Source organism: Mucor mucedo (assembly GCF_025094135.1).
Source record: "Mucor mucedo strain NRRL 3635 chromosome Unknown EV154scaffold_28, whole genome shotgun sequence".
Classification (NCBI taxonomy): Eukaryota; Fungi; Mucoromycota; class Mucoromycetes; order Mucorales; family Mucoraceae; genus Mucor; species Mucor mucedo.
The window spans coordinates 173,616-196,540 of record NW_026252312.1 but is presented as its reverse complement, the minus strand read 5'-3'; the positions used below and the strand labels follow the sequence as shown (position 1 = coordinate 196,540).

At 34.9% G+C, this 22,925-nt stretch overlaps 10 protein-coding genes across 10 annotated transcripts; 6 read left to right on the top strand and 4 right to left on the bottom strand.

Moving 5' to 3' along the window:
- Positions 1-4,957: 4,957 nt before the first annotated feature.
- Positions 4,958-5,536, top strand: EV154DRAFT_479733 (uncharacterized protein; the record flags this gene model as incomplete). The annotated part of the gene is made up of 2 exons (XM_051598278.1): positions 4,958-5,160; positions 5,230-5,536. 2 exons carry the CDS (start codon positions 4,958-4,960, stop codon positions 5,534-5,536), a joined length of 510 nt encoding a protein of 169 aa, XP_051459477.1.
- Positions 5,537-5,647: 111 nt separating this feature from the next.
- EV154DRAFT_479732 (uncharacterized protein) lies at positions 5,648-6,780 on the top strand (the record flags this gene model as incomplete). Its single annotated transcript, XM_051598277.1, has 4 exons — positions 5,648-5,761; positions 5,981-6,055; positions 6,101-6,354; positions 6,444-6,780. The coding sequence occupies 4 exons, from the start codon at positions 5,648-5,650 to the stop codon at positions 6,778-6,780; spliced, it is 780 nt and encodes a 259-aa protein (XP_051459476.1).
- Positions 6,781-8,314: 1,534 nt separating this feature from the next.
- Positions 8,315-11,282, bottom strand: EV154DRAFT_503114 (uncharacterized protein). Its single transcript, XM_051600882.1, has 12 exons — positions 11,234-11,282; positions 11,057-11,157; positions 10,805-10,989; positions 10,658-10,734; positions 10,416-10,596; positions 10,253-10,344; positions 9,804-10,171; positions 9,609-9,738; positions 9,391-9,547; positions 8,880-9,306; positions 8,737-8,814; positions 8,315-8,652 (listed from the first exon to the last, which is right to left on the bottom strand). The coding sequence occupies exons 1-12, from the start codon at positions 11,254-11,256 to the stop codon at positions 8,384-8,386; spliced, it is 2,088 nt and encodes a 695-aa protein (XP_051459475.1). The 5' UTR covers positions 11,257-11,282; the 3' UTR covers positions 8,315-8,383.
- Positions 11,283-12,499: 1,217 nt separating this feature from the next.
- EV154DRAFT_503110 (uncharacterized protein) lies at positions 12,500-12,710 on the top strand. Its single transcript, XM_051600881.1, has one exon. It carries the CDS (start codon positions 12,528-12,530, stop codon positions 12,693-12,695), a length of 168 nt encoding a protein of 55 aa, XP_051459474.1. The 5' UTR covers positions 12,500-12,527; the 3' UTR covers positions 12,696-12,710.
- A 795-nt stretch (positions 12,711-13,505) lies between these two features.
- Positions 13,506-16,104, bottom strand: EV154DRAFT_479729 (uncharacterized protein; the record flags this gene model as incomplete). Its single annotated transcript, XM_051598276.1, has 4 exons — positions 13,506-15,034; positions 15,088-15,201; positions 15,778-15,900; positions 16,086-16,104. The coding sequence occupies 4 exons, from the start codon at positions 16,102-16,104 to the stop codon at positions 13,506-13,508; spliced, it is 1,785 nt and encodes a 594-aa protein (XP_051459473.1).
- Positions 16,105-16,546: 442 nt separating this feature from the next.
- EV154DRAFT_503098 (deoxyribose-phosphate aldolase) lies at positions 16,547-17,355 on the top strand. The gene has a single exon (XM_051600880.1). It carries the CDS (start codon positions 16,591-16,593, stop codon positions 17,290-17,292), a length of 702 nt encoding a protein of 233 aa, XP_051459472.1. The 5' UTR covers positions 16,547-16,590; the 3' UTR covers positions 17,293-17,355.
- On the bottom strand, positions 17,316-17,865 carry EV154DRAFT_601177 (uncharacterized protein; the record flags this gene model as incomplete). Its single annotated transcript, XM_051607216.1, has 2 exons — positions 17,755-17,865; positions 17,316-17,653 (listed from the first exon to the last, which is right to left on the bottom strand). The coding sequence occupies exons 1-2, from the start codon at positions 17,774-17,776 to the stop codon at positions 17,316-17,318; spliced, it is 360 nt and encodes a 119-aa protein (XP_051459471.1). The 5' UTR covers positions 17,777-17,865.
- A 125-nt stretch (positions 17,866-17,990) lies between these two features.
- On the top strand, positions 17,991-19,475 carry EV154DRAFT_503097 (uncharacterized protein). Its single transcript, XM_051600879.1, has one exon. The coding sequence runs from the start codon at positions 18,037-18,039 to the stop codon at positions 19,339-19,341; it is 1,305 nt and encodes a 434-aa protein (XP_051459470.1). The 5' UTR covers positions 17,991-18,036; the 3' UTR covers positions 19,342-19,475.
- Positions 19,476-19,502: 27 nt separating this feature from the next.
- On the top strand, positions 19,503-20,971 carry EV154DRAFT_417548 (kinase-like domain-containing protein; the record flags this gene model as incomplete). The annotated part of the gene is made up of 6 exons (XM_051595794.1): positions 19,503-19,719; positions 19,788-19,885; positions 19,958-20,201; positions 20,258-20,334; positions 20,426-20,713; positions 20,741-20,971. The coding sequence occupies 6 exons, from the start codon at positions 19,503-19,505 to the stop codon at positions 20,969-20,971; spliced, it is 1,155 nt and encodes a 384-aa protein (XP_051459469.1).
- Positions 20,972-20,994: 23 nt separating this feature from the next.
- On the bottom strand, positions 20,995-21,808 carry EV154DRAFT_561733 (glycolipid transfer protein domain-containing protein; the record flags this gene model as incomplete). Its single annotated transcript, XM_051605691.1, has 5 exons — positions 20,995-21,159; positions 21,248-21,365; positions 21,435-21,553; positions 21,611-21,669; positions 21,727-21,808. 5 exons carry the CDS (start codon positions 21,806-21,808, stop codon positions 20,995-20,997), a joined length of 543 nt encoding a protein of 180 aa, XP_051459468.1.
- Between the last annotated feature and the right edge of the window lie 1,117 nt (positions 21,809-22,925).

The following is a 22,925-nucleotide window of genomic DNA, read 5'->3' as shown; positions in this document are numbered from 1 at the left end:
TAACGCTTGTTAAATAGTGCTTTATACCCTGGGCATATAATAGTAGGTCCGTGGTCTTCCAACAATGGTGTGGTTGCATTAGACTACGACATTGTACAAAAAAAAAAAAGGTTAGATTAACACTAATACGAGTGCCTTATTTATTATTATTATTTTTTACTTCTTCGTCTTCTTGTGATTTTTTACTGAAACAACAGCCCATTCAAAGATAACTTTACAAGAAAGGGAACTGTGTGACCCAACTCTTTTTTTCATTTTATACGCATTTTTTGCTGTCTCTCTCTCTTCTCTGTCAGTAAATGATGATGTAATAGTTTTTTACACGCAATTTATCGTTCAAGATGGAGAAGAGAGCTTCACGAATCCAACTCTGGATAGAATATATAGGCTAACTAGTATCACAAAATGATTGTTTTACACCTTTGTTCTACTCTAATAATTTTACCAATGAGTACAATTTTGTAAATTTTCAAAACAAATAAATAATACGGTAGTCGAGCGATATAAAGGTTAAATGTATAAAAAAAACTTATATTTTGTCCTTGTACCAGTATCTTTTCAAAGAGATCGAGTATGCATACTATCAAGACAATATTTAATATGGGGGCGTGCTTCAGGGTATTGACCACCCTCATATCGCGCGATTACTGCATAAACTGGCGGGTGTTAAATTGATGCATAAAAATTATGCTGCTAATAAAAAGGCACCTTGATAAATCCAACTTTGAATATCAATATCATCGATTCCATTTAAATGTATGTTTATATAATTATTTCTACAAAAATTAGTAAATGGTAAAGATTTGCTTTGTCAACGTTTTAGTTTATGGAGAGTGAAAAGAATTACCTAGGGTGGGATTTAGATGAAAGAATTCAGTGGTTTTGTTTAATTTCTATTCTGGGACATTGTAACGTATCACATTTTGTGGGATGCTCATCAACAGATACGCGTAGAGCCTATTATGCTAGAGATTATATAACGGTAGCTTGCATTGATGATATAATGATTTGCAATCAGTTCTGGTCACCATACCTACCTTTGTACATATTCACTAAAAAAAAAAAAAGGAAGACATTTAGTCTGCATTTATTTCTGAAAATTAAATATCATATGTTTATGTTACTACATATACCTATATGTTTATCTCATGCGGTTTATAAAATGATGTCTCGTATAATGAATCTCTTTTATTTTTAAGTGTAATACAAGTCTAAAAGTTCAAAATAGCTATCATCATTACCTTATCACACGTAAGCCATAAAAAGTAGAAGGCATGTACTTTATGATATTGGTACCACATTATAGTTTGAAAGGAGTCGGCTTCTTTAGCGTGTACCAATAATATTTCCCATTTGTTTTCCCGTCCCATACAACTGTCGTTTTTACCACTAATGTAGGAATAACTACCGACTCTTAAAAGACAATGGTTTACCAGATCTCTTTTTGGGAAAATTTACGCGTTGTTATTACCACACTGCCGTTAATAAAACCATTTAAAAGCGTACAAAGCTGGGCAAAAGGTGCATATCCCTCCCCCTCCCCCGAGGTAACGGTGCAAAATGTCCCTTCTACTTCCCATAAACGTTAATACATCAAGAGACTTTTGTGATAAGTTGCACATATACCTTTTGTACCTCATAATTGTTTAAATATTTGTGATGCTTTGAATGCTTTATCACACGCATCATCAGAATCTTACTTTTAAGTAAATGTATTTATGTTGAAAAATAGTAGATACATACATCGTAGTGTAGTTACCTTATTTTTTTAGGCGTAAAGGTAAGCAACGTTTGCGGTATGCACTTAAAAAATAATATATCATTGAACATAACAAATAGTAAAATAATGATTAAAATTGTGTGAAACCTCAAAATTATGTTTAACATATGCTGAGCCATTTTTTTATTATGCGAAGTTTTCTTATCCTAAATATATGTAACTTAAATCCATACGACAGAAAATCACACGGGATACAAGTATTTCTGGGAAAGGTCGCCATATGTTGCGAAATCCAAAACCAGTAAAATCAACAAATATTGACTGTCTTGAAAAGGCATTTTAATCAAAAAAAGGTAGTAAGTAAAGTTTGTGAGTAACGAAGAGTATATATTTTCACTCCCGGAATATTTTTTTCGACATTATAACTAAAAACGTCTTTGTGACCATCTATCCGACAATTTTCACATATAAAAAGGACAGGAGCTAGACATTTCAAAGGCTTCTCATACTCAAACAAAAAATTACAAAAATGCTTAAAGGTACTATCGTCTTAGTTTTGGCCTTCGTTGCCTGTGCTCTCTGTGCTCCTGAACCCGGACGTAAAGACTGTGGATACATTGGTCCTCATGAATTCTGTTAAGTCGTATTTGATCTCTACAAGCATCTTCTCGCGTCGCTTTCTCCACTGTACTTTTACGCTGCTTGGCTAATACAATAAATAAATAAAAAATCCTTTTAATCAAATTAATCCTTTTACTTTGAACTATAAAAACTTCTTCTTGTATATATTGACAGGCTTAGATTACAGGTAAATACGTCTCGTTCATAACTCATCTCAGATGTACGGGTTTACTATACGATCTGTAAGAGGTTGCGGTGTTACGTGGATACGAACAATTAAGGTTCATGTTGACAAAAGTACACAAATTAGAAATATTGATCCAACATGGTTTTAAACGACTCCTGCTGTGTTACATTGAGTTTGCCTACAACTTTCTACTCTAACCTTGGTACAGTGTTACATACAAGCTGTGTATCCAGTAACACTAGATACGATACAATTTAAAAGTTTATTTAGTCAAAACCAAATCAGCTGTAAGAGATAAGGCACTAGATTTTTAATATGCGCATTCTCTTATTATAAAATTGAAAATAAAAAGGTTGTCTTCGGGCTATCTGATATGATTACTTGCGATGATAATAAATCCCTCATTTCAAATCAGAAATAAACCAAAAATATACAATCGATTAGCCTTAGAATATGTTATACTTAGTTGACAAATAAAGTAATAAATCATTTGTTAATGTGTCATACAAAATGGTATGTTTATATTAATAGATATCATCAACTTACAGTGCTTCCAGTCCCAATTGGTCAACTTTTCGAAAATTTGGTTTCCTAGAAACAAAATTAAAAAATTGAAATGTAATTGGTCGTTTTTTTAGAACCACATTTGGCCATTTTTATGAAAATCAAAAGGTCACTTTTTTTGAAATTCATTTGGTCATGGTGAGTTTTCAAACTAACAGAGATTAGATGGGTAATTTATTTATATGCTTGGGGAAAGTATTAATTATATTCTGGACATAGCTTTGTATGTTTCGCAGGGGAACGTACTCACAAGCATCCATTAACTACTCTGGAGGTAAGAGTCTCGTTATCTCGAATCTTTTCTCTCTTAATGTAGTCTTTCAAGTTCTTCCAGAATTGCTCAATTGGGTTTAATTTTGGCGAATAAGGTGGAAGGTATACCGGTGTATATCTACGGTAGATGATAAGAGGCTCGACGATGCTATGAACATGAATAGGAGCATTGTTCATCATTAAATCAAATCTTTTCAATTCTGGCACTTGGTCCATGATATCCATCATATCAACAATGAACTGCATAAAACTCTCACCAGTGGTTCCTTTAAGCACGCTCAATCGATCACCTAAAGCCTTTCTCTTTGTAGTACCAGCTACTTTTTTGTAAAAAAAAACATTACCAGGCTCTCTTACACTCACATTGACAATACCAGGAGACGACACTACGCCAAGGGTAGTCTTTTAAATAGCTCCGGTATTTGCTTAAACACTGATAAACAATTACCAAGTTCTGTCTTGCTTAGGGCTGTTGAGGATATCATAGATATAATAATAAAGTTAATTGTCTCATCACATTAAGGATGGATAACAATATAAAAGTTAATTATGAATCCCACATTACCCCCGCTTGTTCTCATCATACCGTTGAAGTCTGTACACAGGGCAAAAGCAATACAATCGAATAGGCCTGGACTATGGAATATTAATAGATCCTGAGCACAAATATTACTCTTGTCATTTGATGTTATAACTGTTGATCCCTCTGACTAATATTTATATACTCAGTATGGAAGGGCTAAATTTAAAGACATGTTGATTATTTATTATCACCAGGCTATTACATCATGATCCAATAAGGTGCTTAATATTCTCCCTATAACTATCAAGTTCTTCATATAAATATCCATAGTTTTTTCTCATAGACCATCAATACCTTTTTTAATTAATTTTTTTTTCGTCCATAATAAAGTGGTATCCAAGTTCTAACAGTATCACTTTTGGTTTACTTTAATTTTGTTCTCCATGCAATCCATGCAAAACAAGGATTTTTTTTTTCTACAAATGTCTCTATTTTAAGTAAAGGCTCAAACATTTTGGCTGATTAAATAAACAATTAAATCATTCTGACATAAGCTCTTGTTTATCAGCTTACAAAAAAATACTTTTTTGATTAGATCATCCTGACATAAACCTGTTCTTGTTTATCATTCTATAAATAAGGCTTGTTCACACACTTTTTTTTTCCTTTTCTTTTCCTTTAACATAGTTCTCTTTTTCATTTAAAAGGTTAGTATATTATAACTTTTATTTTTTTCAAGAAACACTAAATTACTAGTTCTTTTTTAAAATAATATATAAAAGATACATTGCAATTGTTGCGATATTACGGTTACCGAAGGGTGACCTCCTAGGTTGGGTTCTTGGATTTTGGAACCCACTGGAGGGATGGACTGTAAATGGGTGTAATCATATTGACCTGCTGGCTTTCACCTGGGACTGCTGTAAGTGATATAAAAAAAATACATTGAAAAAAATATGGAGGTCTAAACATTTCCTAAGAATACCGCTTGTTCCAGGATGAAAAGAAGCTGAAATATCTGGCTGAAAGATCCGCCAACTTACGGACTCAGCAAGCGATGTTAGAAAAGATGACCAGCTCAGAGCAAGACATTGATGCACTGGAGCAGAGGCAAGCAAACGAACCTTCCACTAGTAGTTCTCATTGCCCATCTACGCCGAAAGAAGATAACAACAAATCAGTGTTAATTCAAATCGTTGAATTCGGAGCAAGCTTACACAAAAAGTATGTTGAAGGCACTTCCATGTCACAACAAGAAATAGATATCATGAAGTAAGAGGTTTTTTTTTGTTTCCTTTTGCAGTAAAAAATCAGAACTTGAAACTAATTACTTTTACATAGGATTTCGTTGTACTTCGGGTATATGATACTGTATGATTGCTGGGATGTAAGCTACGGCTTTATCTTTCCTCTCACAATTATTGCTGTATCCTCTATATTGAAGATCTTATCTTGCGACAGTAAAAAAAACATGGTCCGTCGCATATCCTTGATCTCGTGGATGTTAACAAGAACGGTCAATTGGACAGCATCTTTAACGAAAACCATGAAAGTGTTTGTCACAAATACTCAAGGATGTTTAAACCTAGTATCTCCAAGTCTAATTTACTCTTTGAAGCACAGCTTAAAACAAGCCTGGCACGCTTAAAGCACAGGGGCGAGCCAATTAAAATGCGTCACTGCACACTTCGGCGTCGCGGCATTATTATGTAAAAAACACAACAGCTCCGAACAAGCACGGGCTTACGTAAATAACGCCATGGGTCACTCTAAGGAACACAAAGTAATCATTCAGATCCTGGACATTTTGGATGAAGAAACGTTCCTTCTCCAGCACATTGAAAATACAAGTCTGATTACGGAATCAGATATTGTAAGTAAAATATGGATACCAGTAATTCAAAAGATGCTTTTTTCAAAAGGTGGTCTTGTAAGATCCAAGGCCGGTGAAACCATTCCTGCATATTCGCAAGAAGAGAAAGGCTACCAGTAGGACGATGTAAAGAATTTAAAAGCTTTCAAAGTCGATATCAGGCTTCTTTTTGATCTTAACGGGAGATGTTAATGTAGCCTACAAGCACTGCTTTATAAGCTTAAGCGTAGGCTTGAGGTTGTTTTGACCATGGTCTATATTGTTTTAACGATTTGGTCAAAATGTGCGCAGCAAGTATGGTGAATATGTCAGGTGCAGCAAGTATGGTGAAAATGTCAGGTGCGACGCCAGTTTCAAGACCATTATTTTGTTTTTTGCTCTCCGACTGCTATTGGTGAAGCCGCTAGGGAAACAGCAGACGAGTCCAAGATTTTACATGACAAGTCCAAGTTGCTTCGGGAAGGTAAAGACGTGCTGGATGGTCTTCTGAAAACACTGATTCTAGAAAGCGATGTCAAGAAAGCCGTTGGATATTCGCTTCAGATAAAGGGGTTTATGTGTCCAAGTTATTTCGGTATATTTAACTGCCACCGGTTTATACGTGGCTATTCCTCCTTATAAAATTCATTTTTTATCATCGCTACTCCAGCTAGATGAATTTTATTTGGATGGATTACAACAGCTTTTTTCAGTTTGTCGACGATTTATGCAATAATGCTAAATTGTTCGAATCTGCAATTCAATCAAGAAAACGAAGAAGATCATCTATTGGATTTGATTATGGAACTCAAGAGAAAAAGCGTCCTGCCCATTCTTTACTTGGTTTGATTAGGCCGACATACTACTCTCCACCCAACAACAACCGCACTCATTCGATATTTGAGTTTTATGGCATGCAAAATGACAGCCCTTCTCCTCAAGATATTGCTGAAGAAAATGTTACTGATGCTGTTGTTGTTGATGAAAATGGAGGGGCTTTATTTCTAAATGGTAGTTCTTCCGTCTATTTCTTTGAGTAAATGCAACCTACTTGCCCTTTTCGCAGACCCGAAATTTTGCCGTAGGCTCCACTCTAGGTGGTGGTAAGGGGTATTACGGGGAATTTCCCTTGCAACCCACACATCTTTGTTGTGCGGTTATTCGACCCCAGGGGAGCTCACACAACTCCAACGGAGACCCGTTCAATGGAAAAATGTTTTTATCCTGAAGCTAATATCACTTTAGGCATCAATCCTTACGAATAAATAAAACAATGACTTCAATTTATTAAGTATAAAATTTATGTTTGTCTTTAATTAGGTTTCTTTCTTAAATCATAACTTCGAAAATTAAGATAAAAAGAGAGACAAGTGGTACAGTGGGACTCATTCCTTGTTGCGGCGAATGAGCGACAGGGGGATACAAGATTCTGATACCGCACCACCACAATGTTAACATATGTCATATCACAAAAGTGCCAGAATGCGTCTTAATATGCGCTTCTGTATACACCTCTGTATGCACCTTTGTATGCGTCTTTTATGCAATGTGCGTTTAAGTCAACCAGTGAGTACTATGAAGTTGAGGCAGGAGTTGTAGTTGGATCTGTTAAATGTGACTTATGGTTTTTTTTTTAGTTAGTGTGATACAGTACAGTTTTGAGTTATTTTTTTTGTTTTGTGCGGCATGAGAACGCGCATTGTGTTTTACATACCATACCTACTTTATATAAAAGTATGAAATTTGTGCTACAAAAATATTTTTTTGTTGGAGGACTTAACGGACCAATTTCTATATTTACACAATGCCATGGAGACCCTCTTTCAAAGAAATAGAGAGCTGATACTATTTCAGCGTAGTTAAAAATCTATAGTATTATGAACTGTTCGAATGTTAGTCCTGTCTCACATGATCGATCATTGAACAACATATGTACCAAAATGATAACTACGAGCAAAATAATTTCAGTCTGATATAAGTCATTGTGAGTTACATTTACTAGTTTTGTTAACCACAACAAACATTGGAAATAATGTGATACATTAAGCTGAGAAGTAAAAAAAAAAAAAAAGTTTGTACCCACATCCTTATCAAATATGTTACTTGTATCCATGTCACATCGGATAATTTTGCTTTCATTGAAGAGAACTGCATGGGAACAAAAAAAAAAGAATAAAGTTAAATTTCCTCGAAAAGGCATTTCCATCAAAAGATGGTAATATCTACTTTTTGGAGCAATGCCTAGTAACCCCAACACTTTTTTTTTTTGTTAAATATAAAAAGAGGGGATTGAAGAGGCGAGTTCTTCTCATTTTACTCAAACAAATAATAATTACAAATATGCTTAAAGGTACTATCGTCTTAGTTTTGGCCTTCGTTGCCTGTGCTCTCTGTGCTCCTGAACCCGGACGTAAAGACTGTGGTTACATTGGTCCTCATGAATTCTGTTAAAGTGTCTTGTTTCTTTTCAACTTTACCGTGCTCTCCAAACTCCAATCGTTATAATTTGGTATATTTCATCAAGGCCATCTTTCCCAATATTTAATAAATTATATTTATATATATATATATTTTTCTATTGTATACTCTTGTCCGACTTTATATGCATTTACTACGTACATGTTTTTATTTCTAACTAGTGGTTTACAGGACATGAAGTGTGCATGAAATAGAACTTTCGCCTCTGGAATTCAAGGCTGTGACAGGAATACCAGTCATAGCAGGGACATGTTTGGATCGTTTAAGTATATCTTTGCTGAAGGCATTCACCATACTTGCGTTTCCAAGCTTCATATCATCGCGATAAAAAATTCGAAGTGAGAGAACATCTTCCCATTTCTTTTTGCTCTCCTTTAACGCTTCATCTATCGATGCAAGTAGCTGGGATGTCATTCCCTTCAAGCTATCGCTATCTTCATTATTTATATATATATATATATAAAACGCGTTAGAGAACCCCATAAATTCCATTTCAAAAGCCCACACATCTTCTTTACCTGTTATTTGTGCTACGATAGTAGTAACATTACTCTTGGCAAATGCTTTGCATTGGACACCAGGTACTGTTTTGATCTCTAAAATACCAAGTGCTTAGTTAAAAAGACATCGTGTTTACGTATATATATATATATATACTTACCAAATGGATCTTGTCTGATTTTCATCCAAGCTAAAGCCTTAATAGTTTCATCATCCAATTCTTCGTCCGTGGTATTATCATACTCCTCCTCTCCAAAAGGAACAGGAAGAGGTGCGTTTAAGAGCACTTGCCATTCCACCATGGCATTCTTGGGCAAGGAAGAGACCGCGATATACACAGTGGGAGGTGTGTCTCCCTCCATGTAGGTTTCCCAAGCAGAACGTGCCAAAGGTAAATAGGTAGGGTCGCTAACAAAACAATAACAAAGAGCAATATTGGCTTGTAGAGGTAGTTCTAACACGGAAACGATATTTTCTAAATTTCGGAGAGATAATGCAGCTTCGTCAGCAAAAGAAGATGGGGTGGGTAAATCCAGTGTGTTTGGTACAAGACCAATTTGACCTGCTACAAAAGCATGACCTTGAGTCTTAAAAAAAAAAGAAGAAAGAATAAGAAAAACCCCCCACAAAGTTATAAAGAGAGAGAGAATATTAAAAAAAAAATCACTTACAATAACACTTTGTGAATAAGGACCAATGTTTGCAGGTGCCCAATAAGAGATACCTTGGACATGCATGGTTTCTCTTTTGACATTAGGCATGGATTGGATCGCAACGAGATCAATTTGAAGGTTAGCACTTTTATCTAAATTAACTCCGACCAGGGCACTAAAAAAAAAAAAAAAAATTAGTTTTCATGCAAAAAAAAAAAAAAAAAAAAAATAGTTACCGAGGTGAAGGGTTGATGTCGAAGAAAGTTTTATAGACTGCATTAATTCTACCAAAATCATTCATGTTGCGAACAAAGACGTTCATGGTAACTACATCCTTCCATTCCAACTGTTTCTCGGCGAGTTTTTCTGAGGGAGGAGGAGGGGAAAGAGTTAACTTGCGTTACCCCGAGAAAAGAAGAAAAATAAGTTACCTCCAACTGCTTTCATACATGCCATTGTTTCCTCTTCAATGTTATTAAATGTAATATCCGCATCTTTATCGTAGGCCGTGGTTCCACCAATAGCAAAGAAAGGTGCATGATCCGATGCTATGTGCACTTCATTTTCTTTTACATCATCCTGGATAGTCTTTGATGGGATCATGAGCGACTCCTCTTTTCCATTGTTCACAGCCGATACAATCTCGTCATAAGAATCCCAGTCTTTCCAATTTTGAATAACTGTTTTGCTCATATCCATTTCTTCCACTGTCTTTTCCACTGTAGTACATTTCTTGAATTTCAAGTAAGCGACCTGAGCAAATGCATCGTCTGAATGAATTACGGTTTCTGTTTCCTCGCTGTTTTTTTGATGAGTAAATAAGCAGCTTTTTTTTTCTTTTTTTTTTAAAAAAAAAAATCCTAGATGTAACCCAACTTACACAACAATGCGTCTCTTGAATAAAGGACAATCCACAGTGAAAGTTTCATACTCACCACCTTCACCACAGATATGCAAATCGTACATGTCGTTCTAATATGGTGTTTTTTTTTATAAATAAAAAAAAAGCTTTAAATGACGTTCATTTGTATGTAATATTTTACCATTTTACACAAGTAAGGGTACATTTGAGCAATGGATTTACCCAGATGAATGGGTTTTAAACCAATGGCAGCAATTTTAATCAAGATAGCTGTCACACCAGCGTTCGCCATTTCCCATAACAAATCCTTTTGTTCTCTTCGCCATAAATAAGCAAATGAAGTCAATCCCAATCGATTACACCTATCTATTCGTGTTAAAAACGCTTCTCTCTTTCTGTTTTCTTCTATTTTTTTTTTTTTACACATGTTCTACGCGCACACGTTGATAGTTTGATAAAATGGCACCGACAGAGACACCACCAATATCTGGATGATCTTTCTACTGACGCATCTTAAGTTTTTTTTTTTTTTTTTTTTTGACAACGAACATTTTTTTTTTTTTTTTTTACCAAAACGTCCTTTAACAACATGTAGAGATCTTCTGTCTCATCGTCAGCAGTGACAGTATAATCAGAACCTTGAAGTAAGGATCCACCAAGAATGTCTCTTCTGTAAAGAGGCACGTCCATACATTCCGAGTACAAGTAAATGGCGTCATGACCTACTGTTTGGTACATGAAGCTATCCAATTCGTCTGAAAAAAAAAAAAAAGGCATGTGAGTTATAGTCCAATTGGTTGACAAAAAGGAAAGTTTTCTTACCTTTGCCGGATTGAATGGGAGGTTTGAGGTTGGCAATAGCAGCAATTTCATGACCGTTGGCAACACATTGCATCATGTTATAACAACTGTCCTTGCCACCACTAGTGAGGGGGGTTTGTTTATAGGTGAGTTTCGAAAAAAGTAAGGTTGATTGCGTTTAGTGTATGCTATGTGTACCTTACGAGAGCTACAATCTTCATGTCAAAATAATAATAAAGTTTACAAGTGAAAAAAACACCAAAAAAAAATTTTTTTTTAGGGGTGAACTTTTTTTTTTTTTTTATTTCAAATCAGAAATCATGCTGCCTTTATCTTTGATATAAGTTTGTCATGGAAATCTTTTTCACCTTTAACATCCCATATACAGCGGATCCACCCCCAAAGTTCGTTTTCCAATTTCATAAATTCGCTTTTGTCGCAGCCCAAAGTTCGCTTCTTGATTGGTCAAAGTTCGTTTTTTGTAAATCACCCAAATTCGCTTTGGTGGCACCCAAAGTTCGTTTTCACGTCAGAAGAGTTCGCTTTTAAAAATTACAGGATTATGAGATAATGTTATGAGAGATAATGTTATGAGAGATAATGTTATGAGAGATAATGTTATGAGAAAAAAAAAATGTTATGAGGAAAAAAAAATGTTATGAGAAAATGAGAAAAAAAAATGTTATGAGAAAATGTTATGAGAAAAAAAAATGTTATGAAAAAATGTTATGAGAAAAAAAAAATGTTATGAGGAAAAAAAAATGTTATGAGAAAATGTTATGAGAAAAAAAAATGTTATGAGAAAATGTTATGAGAAAAAAAAAATGTTATGAGGAAAAAAAAATGTTATGAGAAAATGTTATGAGAAAAAAAAATGTTATGAGAAAATGTTATGAGAAAAAAAAAATGTTATGAGGAAAAAAAAATGTTATGAGAAAATGTTATGAGAAAAAAAAATGTTATGAGAAAAAAAAATGTTATGAGAAAATGTTATGAGAAAAAAAATGTTATGAAAAAATGTTATGAGAAAAAAAATGTTATGAGATAATGTTATGAGATAACATTTTCTCATAACATTTTCTCATAACATTTTTTTTTCCTCATAACATTTTTTTTTTCTCATAACATTTTCTCATAACATTTTTTTTTCTCATAACATTTTCTCATAACATTTTTTTTTCTCATAACATTTTCTCATAACATTTTTTTTTCTCATAACATTTTTTCATAACATTTTTTTTTCTCATAACATTATCTCATAACATTTTCTCATAACATTTTTTCTCTATGAATTTAGATGTTAATGCTTTGCGTTGCAAAGATTGCAATGTTGACTTTAAGACTCATTCAGAGTTAAACAATCATAATTACCGCACTCATGTGGATAAAACAAAAGTCTTTATTGGTAATGGTAAGAACTGGACATTTAAATAAAACATGACATTTTTTTTTAAAGAACAAATAGACACCATTATGGAAGTTAGCAAGGTTGATGGCAAATTTAATTGTCCTGAATGCTCAAGCAAGCTCAGTACTCCAACCACATTTAGCGCCCATCTCAAAAAAAAGCATAACGGCCACTGCGAAGCCATTTCAAACAAAACAAAGCGACGAAGCCTCGAAGATAATAACAACGATAATTCTACAACCATATCATTGAAACATCGAAAGTTACGAAGCCTGAGATATGTCTATTTTTGTCTAAAAGTAGGCCCAAAAAATTATATTCAGCGCATAATCAAAAAATCAAACAAAAAAACAAACAATTTAGTTCTGAATCTAAATTTAGATGAAATTGATTCAAATTCTGGTTCATCTGGTCCTTTATTTTCAACATCAGCTCGATGTGATAATGACATGGGAGTATTACTTGCGTCAAATGCCTTAGATCTTCCACAAACTGATCAAGAAAAAATAATAATGTTAAGCAAGATTGGAAATTGGAAATCAATAGCAGTATCGTTAGAAAATGGGAAAAAGTATTACATGCTCGCCTCTCCAGACCTCATTGAAGATATACTTGCAGAACAACCAACTGGTGTGGATCTCTCAAGTATATATATTGTTGTTGTTATTGATAGTGTCTTTGGTACTTCTTCTACTTCTATTTTCAATAATATTGCTGGGTCTGCATTTGCTGGTGTGGACATTACCAGGACAAAATACCACAAAGCCATCAGATTTGGCTTAATCAAGCTCAAGCTTCATTCCATTATTCACTGGACAACAAATGCATTTCAAGAATAGTTTATTAAGGTCATGAAGCTACCACATTTGGTGAAGTATATTTAGTATTCATTAACAGGGTTTTTATTTCCTTGAACTGATAATATAATATTTACAACTTGTTTTTACAATTCAATTTTTGTTCGTATCAATGCAAATCAAAGATATAAGATGAAATACATTAAAGAAACAACCCAATAAAATAATAGCGGTATACCGTAGTGATGATTTCTTATATAGGGTATTATTTACGCAGAAGTGTTGTAAAATTACTGTTCACCACTGCGTTGGCATTTTTAATAGATGTAGTCATCGAATCAGCTAAAATTGTGAGTAATTGGTTCAGTTTCATATTGTTGATGACTGCAAATGATTTCTCTTGTTGATCAATAAATTCACGGATGGTATATTTTATTGCTCCATTTTTCAATTTGCTACATAGATCATTTAGAACATCTAGTTTGATTTGGGCCAATATGCCATTGTTGATAACTGAAGTGGCGATTGTTTGAAACAGTTGAGATAGCAATTGAGATTGTGAGTCTGTTTGTTGGGAAGAATCATAGTCGCATAGGGTCCAAATCGTGTAAGGTCTGTAGGAAATATCATATGCAAATGTACTGGATGAACGACATAAAGTATATGTGGATAAACAATGAAATTTTGATCTGAGTTGTCTAAGTTGATAGAAGTAATTTCCTACATCAATACTGGTTGTTGAGTCATCCTTCGCTAACACTTTTCCCAATCTTAATGATTCCATATTGAGATAGATTTTTGTATCGTGTGTTGCAGTGAAATTACTGGTGGTTGGTCCTAGTTCCACAATATTCTTTGTTATTGAGTTTTTGTCTATGCGTATACTTGAGGTCACCAACAGATTACTGACCGTTGTGCCAATTTTTAGTTTGGTTGCTCCGTCTTCGTGAGTGGTAATAATATTAATCCATCCGTAATTTGGTTGTTTTTTGGGAAAAGAGGATGTATTCATTGCAGTTCCAATTCTGCGCTCATGGTGTGCATCAACGGTCTTCGATCTTCCATATGATTCTATGCAATTCAAGAGTAATGCTGATGTCTTATTCACTAGGATTGCCCCAGCAAAAATTTGCGAGGTGACATACCTAAGCTGAGGAAAGAAAGTCCAATCCTGGTTTATTAACTCTGTAACTTCCATTGTAAGCTCCACGTATTTTTGATCAAATAAGTGGTTATAGAGTGGACTTGTATTTATAATATGATCCAGAAGGCTGTCAACGCTTGAGGATGAAGAGTTTTGTATGACTGTTGTATCGGCTGCTGGAAGGGTCCAAGAACCAGAAGGTTGATCGGTTAGCACATCACTTATGCTGTCTGACGATTTTAGAAAATGATAAGTTTTACCACTTCCACCCACTATGGATATTGGTTCCAAATTTCCAATTCTTGCCAACATTATAGAATTCTCTTTTTCACGAGTTGACCCTAAAGATGTACCAGATGCCAACAATATAGCAGTGTTTTTATCAAGAGCTTTTGGAGATCGAGATGAATCAATTTCATCTAAATTTAGATTCAGGCTTTGTAACTTTCGATGTTTCAATGATATGGTTGTGGAATTATCGTTGTTATTATCTTCGAGGCTTCGTCGCTTTGTTTTGTTTGAAATGGCTTCGCAGTGGCCGTTATGCTTTTTTTTGAGATGGGCGCTAAATGTGGTTGGAGTACTGAGCTTGCTTGAGCATTCAGGACAATTAAATTTGCCATCAACCTTGCTAACTTCCATAATGGTGTCTATTTGTTCTTTAAAAAAAATGTCATGTTTTATTTAAATGTCCAGTTCTTACCATTATCAATAAAGACTTTTGTTTTATCCACATGAGTGCGGTAATTATGATTGTTTAACTCTGAATGAGTCTTAAAGTCAACATTGCAATCTTTGCAACGCAAAGCATTAACATCTAAATTCATAGAGAAAAAATGTTATGAGAAAATGTTATGAGAAAAAAAAATGTTATGAGATAATGTTATGAGATGATATGTTGTGACTTTTTTTTTCATAACATTTTTTTTTTCTCATAACATTTTCTCATAACATTTTCTCATAACATTTTTTTTTCCTCATAACATTTTTTTTTTCTCATAACATTTTTTTTTCTCATAACATTTTCTCATAACATTTTCTCATAACATTTTTTTTTCCTCATAACATTTTTTTTTTCTCATAACATTTTTTCATAACATTTTTTTTTCTCATAACATTTTCTCATAACATTTTTTTTCTCATAACATTTTCTCATAACATTTTTTTTTCTCATAACATTTTCTCATTACATTTTCTCATAACATTTTTTTTTCCTCATAACATTTTTTTTTCTCATAACATTATCTCTCATAACATTATCTCTCATAACATTATCTCTCATAACATTATCTCATAATCCTGTAATTTTTAAAAGCGAACTCTTCTGACGTGAAAACGAACTTTGGGTGCCACCAAAGCGAATTTGGGTGATTTACAAAAAACGAACTTTGACCAATCAAGAAGCGAACTTTGGGCTGCGACAAAAGCGAATTTATGAAATTGGAAAACGAACTTTGGGGGTGGAGCCGCTGTACAGTTTTTTTTTTCCCAGTACTGAGACTGTAATTATCTCCGCCTAATCCAACAGTTAGGTAAAAAAAAAAAAAATCCCACATATACTTCCACATGAGGGGGGCAGTAATGAGCTGTATCACAACCCTGAACTGTATGCACGTCATTCAGTTCTGTCTGTACAAATCAAAAAGTGTATTTATTATGCACAATGTGTGGGGGTGGGAAATATAGCTCTTTTGTTTTTACCACGTTTTTGTGTCAACATTGGGGGGGGGGGGGCTTCGTTAGAGAAATTCGCCTATTGGCTTTTGGGTTGCGTACGACGTACTTGTATATGGTAACGACTTGTATACTCTGAGCGGGAGCTGGAGATGGGTGGGGGAGGCTTAGGAAAAGGGGGTATATCTGTAGGGATTTATCAGCATCAAATGTTTAGAATGTAAAGAAACTTTAAAATGATATTCAATCATGATACTAGGTACATTTTTTTACAGCAGGTGTCAGTTTTGATGGGATAGAAAGATACGTTACAAATGACGTTTTTTAAATCTTCCCTTGTTCTATAAAGAAAACAAAAACAAAAAAATAGGGTGAAAGTAACACTAAACATAGGGTGTATCATTGACATACATTGATCTGGCAGTGAAAAAAAAAAAAAAAGTGTGGGTAAATTTAACAAGAGGGTATATAAATCCCGTCTCTTTGTAATTTTTTCCCGCTATTCTCTCTCTCTCTCTCTCTTTCATAAAAAATGCTTATTACCGAAACTTTAACCACTGAAAAGCTCGCCAAGGTCTTTGACCACGCTATTCTTCGCCCCGAACAAACCACAGAAGACGTGATCAAGGGATGTGAACTTGCTAAAAAGTACAATTTGGCCTCTGTATGTGTCAAGCCTTGTGATGTTGCTCAAGCCAGTGATTTACTCAAGGACACGGATGTCATGGTAGGTACTGTCATTTCTTTCCCTCATGGTAATTCCTCTACTGCCGGTAAAGTGGCCGAGTCCTTGCAAGCCATTCAAGATGGTGCTATTGAACTCGATGTGGTGTTGAACATTGGTCATTTGAAGTCAGGTCTTTACAGCCAAGTGGAGTCCGAATTAAAGGAAATCATTAGTAAATCCAAGGCTGTCAAGAGTGAAGTGAGCTTCAAGATTATTTTTGAGACAGCCTATCTTACAAATGAAGAAATTGTCAAGGCATGTGAGATCTCTCAAAAGGCTGGTGCACACTTTGTCAAGACCTCGACTGGATTTGCCTCTGCAGGAGCAACCTATGAACATATCCAATTGATGCGTGCCAATGTACCTCAAGAGATGGAAGTGAAAGCTTCAGGTGGTATCAAGACTTTAGAACAAGTGCTCAAGTTCCTCGAATTAGGTTCTACACGTATTGGTTCTTCTTCTTCTGATGTTATCGTTGATGCATTCAAAGCCATGCAACAACAATAATTATAATAATTATAGTTTCTTTTTTATTTCTTTATGACAAAAATAAAAATCAATGCAATCATAGAATAGATCCAAAAATAGTGTATTGGTGATGATGAAGGATGAGAACCTGAAGTGTGTGCTAATTGGTAAACGCCGATTTTTCCTACAACTCCTAAATCACTACCGGAAGGTAAACTAAGTTGGGTTTCCACCGCTTGTTGATGAACGTTAGGCACTCGTAAGGGGTTGGTCACTGACATGGTGGCATTGATTTGACGTTGTGGAATCACAGGTCTAGGGGGTAACGCTGGTAATCCTCCTCCCAGTTCTACCATACCGCCACCACCTTCTCCTTCCGTTACCATGATCACCACCCCGTCTTGTTGTGTGTGTGTGTTAAAAAAATAGCAGACAAAAAAAAAAAAAAAAAAAAAAAAAAAAAGTGTGTCTAAGTGTATGAATTTATACTGGGTTTTTTACCTTCTTTCTTTAGAGCATCCATATATTTGTAAGGAAGAAGAAAGTATGTAAAGAGATGAAATAGTAAAATGGAAATATACTGTGAATAATAATGATGAAAAAAAACTTCCGATGTCTAATGTGGTTATGTCATTTTTAGCACATGCAAAGAAAAAGAAAAGAGTTTGATTGGTTGTATTGAAACACACTTGACCTAAAAAAAAGAAAAAGCATATCCGGGGGACGCGAGTTTTCCTCTTTTCTTCTCCTTATTCAAATTTTTTCTTTTCATTGTAATTGTAAATGAGTAAAAAGGAAGAAGTAGAAGAGGTTGTACAGTCAGTGACGCCAATACTAGTAGCAGCGGAACGAGAGGTATTAGAGGAAGGAAAAGAAAAGAAAAAGGTAGTGGAGGATGGATTTGAACTGGATGATTGGACGATATCCGAGTTTATATCTGAAAATGACTTTGATATGATTGACATGTTATCGGATGCATTAGAACAAGTGTCAAATCAACTGGATGAAAAGCAACGCGAGTTCTTAGTGAAGAGTACGGAGTGGACAACCAAGACACGCGACAGTCTCAAGAACCAGACCAAGAAATTAGAGGACCAACGTTCACGTATCCAGGAGCTTTTGGTGAAACAATACCACAAGATTGATAAACGCATGAACCGAGACGCAAAGACCGTACAGTTACGAGACAAGATTTCATTTGTAGTGGGTGTGGGTAATGCCTGTGTTGCGCCTGCCCTGGCTCTCAGGTACCCTAATTCAATTCCTCTCTATTACAGTGTTCAATTGGTTGTACTGGTCATCTTACGTTATGTGATTTATCGGTCCAGGCGATGGCATTATTTTATTTTTGATATCTGTTATTTTGTCAATTGCATGACCATGTTATTCCTTTGGGTTTTCCCTCATTCCAGTATCCTGTTCTTGGCTACCTTTTGTATGACCAATGGGCCCGTTGCATGGGCCATTATCACATGGCGAAACTCACTTGTATTTCATTCGTTGGATAAGGTGACTTCGGTGTTTATTCATATATTTCCTCCGTTAGTGACTTATTGTATCAGGTGGATGCCAGAACTACAAAAGGATGTCTATTGTGAAAATCAGTCGTTTGTGACCTCTTACCGTAACACACGATTTCCTGCTTTGGGTGATATCGAAGGTGATATTACCTTCCGACAAGTCATGATGTATTCGACTACCGCCTATGTGATTTGGCAATCTCTGTACTACCTATTTATCATGGTAGGCCGTAAAGACAAGGTCGAATCAGGTTTACGTTTAACTTCGTATTCTTGGTTGTTAGATGATACCCATGGTAAAAAAGGTTTTATTCAGAATACGGCATTTATGTTTGGTGCTAAATGGAAGGCGGAAATGTTTATGTTTTTACAATTGGTCTACAATATTGTTACTTCCATCCCTACCTTCTTTATCTACAAGAGTTTTTATCTGCATACAGGTTTCTTAATGGCCATGTTTGCTGTCAGTGTGTGGAATGGTGCTAATTATTACATTGAAGTATTTTCTAGAAGGTATATTTCAGAGATAGAAAACATCAAGGCAGAAGATCTAAAAAAGACGAAATGATCATCCCCCCCTCTCCCCTCACCCATCATTCACATGTGACTAGCGAAAGAAAAAACAGAGTTTCCGAAACATTTGATTGGATCCTTTTTTTTTTTTTATACATATACAATAAAATAAAAATAATTTTTTTTTTATTCTTTCTTTCTTTTTATTATACCCTAATGCCTCCTAACACTGTTCACTCCAGATCACAAGACGAAGGTGTCTCTTTGGAAGAGTCCCTGAATCGTCTTGTGGAAGCTACACCTTATTTTGACATGGAAGTACCTCATGCCTCGCTCTTTGAAGGTGCTTATAAGGTCGTCTCTTGTGTCTTTCCCGAATGGAACTATAAAGACATTAAGTTTGTTCAATGCAAAGATGGCATCACCAACCAACGTGAGTTTCTTTTTTTTTCTTCTTCTTCACCAGACACCTACTAACCTTTTCTTTAAAAAAACAAATAGTGGTCAGAGTGACTTATACACCTACGGATTTCTCAGTGTTAGTTCGTGCCTATGGTAAAGGATCTGAATTAATCATTGACCGTAAGCAAGAAGTGCTTGTAAGTTTTAAAAGATAGGGAGATGGTATATTTTCGTTGCGTGTAACAACCCTTTTTTTTTTTGGTGAGTAGAACATCATTACGCTATCAGCGCAAGGCATGTGTCCTCCCTTGTACGCTCGATTCAAGAATGGATTAGTGTATGGATTTATTAAAGGCAAAGTATCTACTGTGGAAGAATTAGGACAGGAAAGAACTGCTCATTGGATCGCTAAAAAATTGGGTCAATGGCATCAAGTGAAATTACCTTCTGAGCGTCATGATTCTAAGAAGGAACAAAAGTTATGGAAGACAATGTACAAATGGCTGGATCAAGGTAAAAATTCAATTTTAGTAAAGAGAAATTTTTCTTTTTGACTCATCAAAAATCAGTGCCTGAAAAGTATGAGAACGCACAAACCCAATCTATCTTTAAAAGCCGATTTGATATCACAAAGATTAGAACTGAGGTAAGCCCTAAAAAAAAAAAAAAAAGAGAGATATGAAAAGGGGAGGAGCGTTTCCTATTGGTTGTGTAACCGTTGTCTTTATCCCATATAGTTGGACGAGTTGATTGTCAAGCTGGAAAAATTGGATTCACCCATTGTGTTCTCTCATAACGATTTGTTATATGGAAACATTATTTACGATGAAGAAAAGGAAGAGGCGAGTTTCATTGATTATGAGTATGGTTGTTATGCGTTCCGGGGATTCGATATCGGGAATCACTTTAATGAATTTGCGGGTTTTGAATGTGAATATTGGAGATATCCTACCAAGGAATTCCAAATGAAGTGGTATCAATGGTACCTGGAGTCCAATAACAATGGAGGTAAGAGAAAAAAAAAAGTCTAGGAGTTTTACAATGGCGCACAGATGGAGGAGGAACTAACCAAAAAAAAAAAAAAAATTGTAGTGCCACCCTCTGAGGCGGAAAAGGAGAAACTGTTTAGAGAAGTGGACGCTTATTCACTTGCATCTCATTATTATTGGGGTTTATGGGCCATGATCCAAGCCCTGATTTCAGATATCGATTTTAATTACATGGAATATGCCGTACTTCGTTTCAATGAATATGATAGACGTAAAAATGAGGTTCAATTTTAAAGAAAAATAAAATAGTTTTTTTTTTAATGTAAAAGGTACGCCGGATGCTGTTCGAAATGAGCATCAAGTTGTGCAATGATGCGTAATAAAGCTGTTAACCATTCTCGCATTTGAGCAATGGAACTTTCATCTTGGATCCCAATACGTTCATAAAAATCTTTTCGCCAAGGACATGCATTCATTGCCAACTATATTTTAACTTTTGTGTTATTGTACTTTTTTCCACAGTGATCAAAAAAAAAAAAAAAAATTACTTGCATTAAAGATGGGACGGACTATGAAACTGTGATAAGGTCGGAGCGTAGCATCGTAGGCCATGCGAAATGAGGTGGCCAATTCTTCTGCAGGATGATCAAGACTATGCATTAATGACCGTGCTGTAAAATCCAATCCTCTTAGTTTAGAAAAAAAAAATTAAATGTGAATGGTTGCCATGGCACTTTTTTATATAAAAAATATATACCTTTTTAACCAAACAACGGCTTCCGTAGCTAATCGTTTCTTTTGATGTGCTTCATTGGCCATGAGATTTTCCAAAGTATTATTTCCTTTCGTATCCGTCAAATATCGGGTCCGAATTTTCTTTTTTCGAGTGAGTATACAAAGGACATATAACAATAGAAAGATGGAGAGTAATACCTTGACGTTGTTTCGCATGTCGTTTTGAACAACACTGAATGCTGTACTTCCAAATAGATCTAGTAACATGAGTTAGTTATTCATGATCACCCTCACTGTTTGAAAAAAAAAAGTACCAAACATGTTCAACATGTGGTCGGTTGCTTTCAAGAATTGGTCGGTATTGATGCCATGAGTAGTCTCTACATCGGTGTACATTTTCGAAATGCAGAAAAAAAGGGATATGGGGGAAATATGTAAAAAAAAAAAATAAACCCGCTCCCCATTGCTCTCTTTTTATTTATATGATGCTTTAAAAGTCAGCACATTCTGATGTCATGTAAACAAATAGATAGTAATTCCATCCAAAAGGTATATGTCCAAAGATGAGGTTTCATAGAACTTGTTGTCGTCAGTCAATTCCACCTTAAAGTAATAATCACCATCTATGGATATTTCTTATATATATAGATAACAATGGCAGGCTTCTTTGTTCTCGTTCAGATGACCACAGTTTTTTCTTGATGGATTTACATGTAATATCTGTGCTTATTGAGATCGACGTGCATATACACTGCTGTAAAAAAAGTTTGGTAATGGCACCTATAAAACTATGAAAGTGAGCGATTTATTTTTAATTAATTTACAATTGACATTTAAACTCATTGGCCGCCCACCTGAAGGAACATACTCTCTAAGCAGGGTAAAAACTGATGAAAAGTTCGGAAAAATGATTAGCATGAAAGTGTTCAAAAAGCGTGACATTTTTTTTTTCTCATCTCTTTTTTATGCAGGGTTAACTCCGACTGCTGTCGCTCTACATTTCTTAAGCCTGTCTATCCACGCATGTTGGGAAAGACATGTTTTACATTGAGTCAAAAGTATTTCTTCCCAGTACACAAACATATATAAAGACAATTTTGAAAGCATTTATAACTAATATTTGTTCTGCGCGTGCGGTTACTGAATGTGTGTACAGCTATTGAGTAGATTTAGTAGTGACTTTTTGAAGTTACTTTGTCCCAAACCCCTAAACCGACAAAAGTCATGTTCATTTTGGGGTTAAAGAGGAAAAAGAGTGAGAAAGATTTTTTTTTTGTAGTAAATCAATAAATCAGTAGAACGGCTTATATAACATTTATAAAAGTAATGTCTCGGCCATCAACTACTATGGCCAATCACATCAGGTTTTTTTTTTTTTTTTTTTGTACTTCTGTCTTATAGATGAATACCTTTACAGTAGAAAGAGTATTTGATTACGATTACCATTTAACACAAAAACCCGCTAGGAAGCAAAGTATTCATATAAAAGCTATTATTGTTGTATTAATAATAA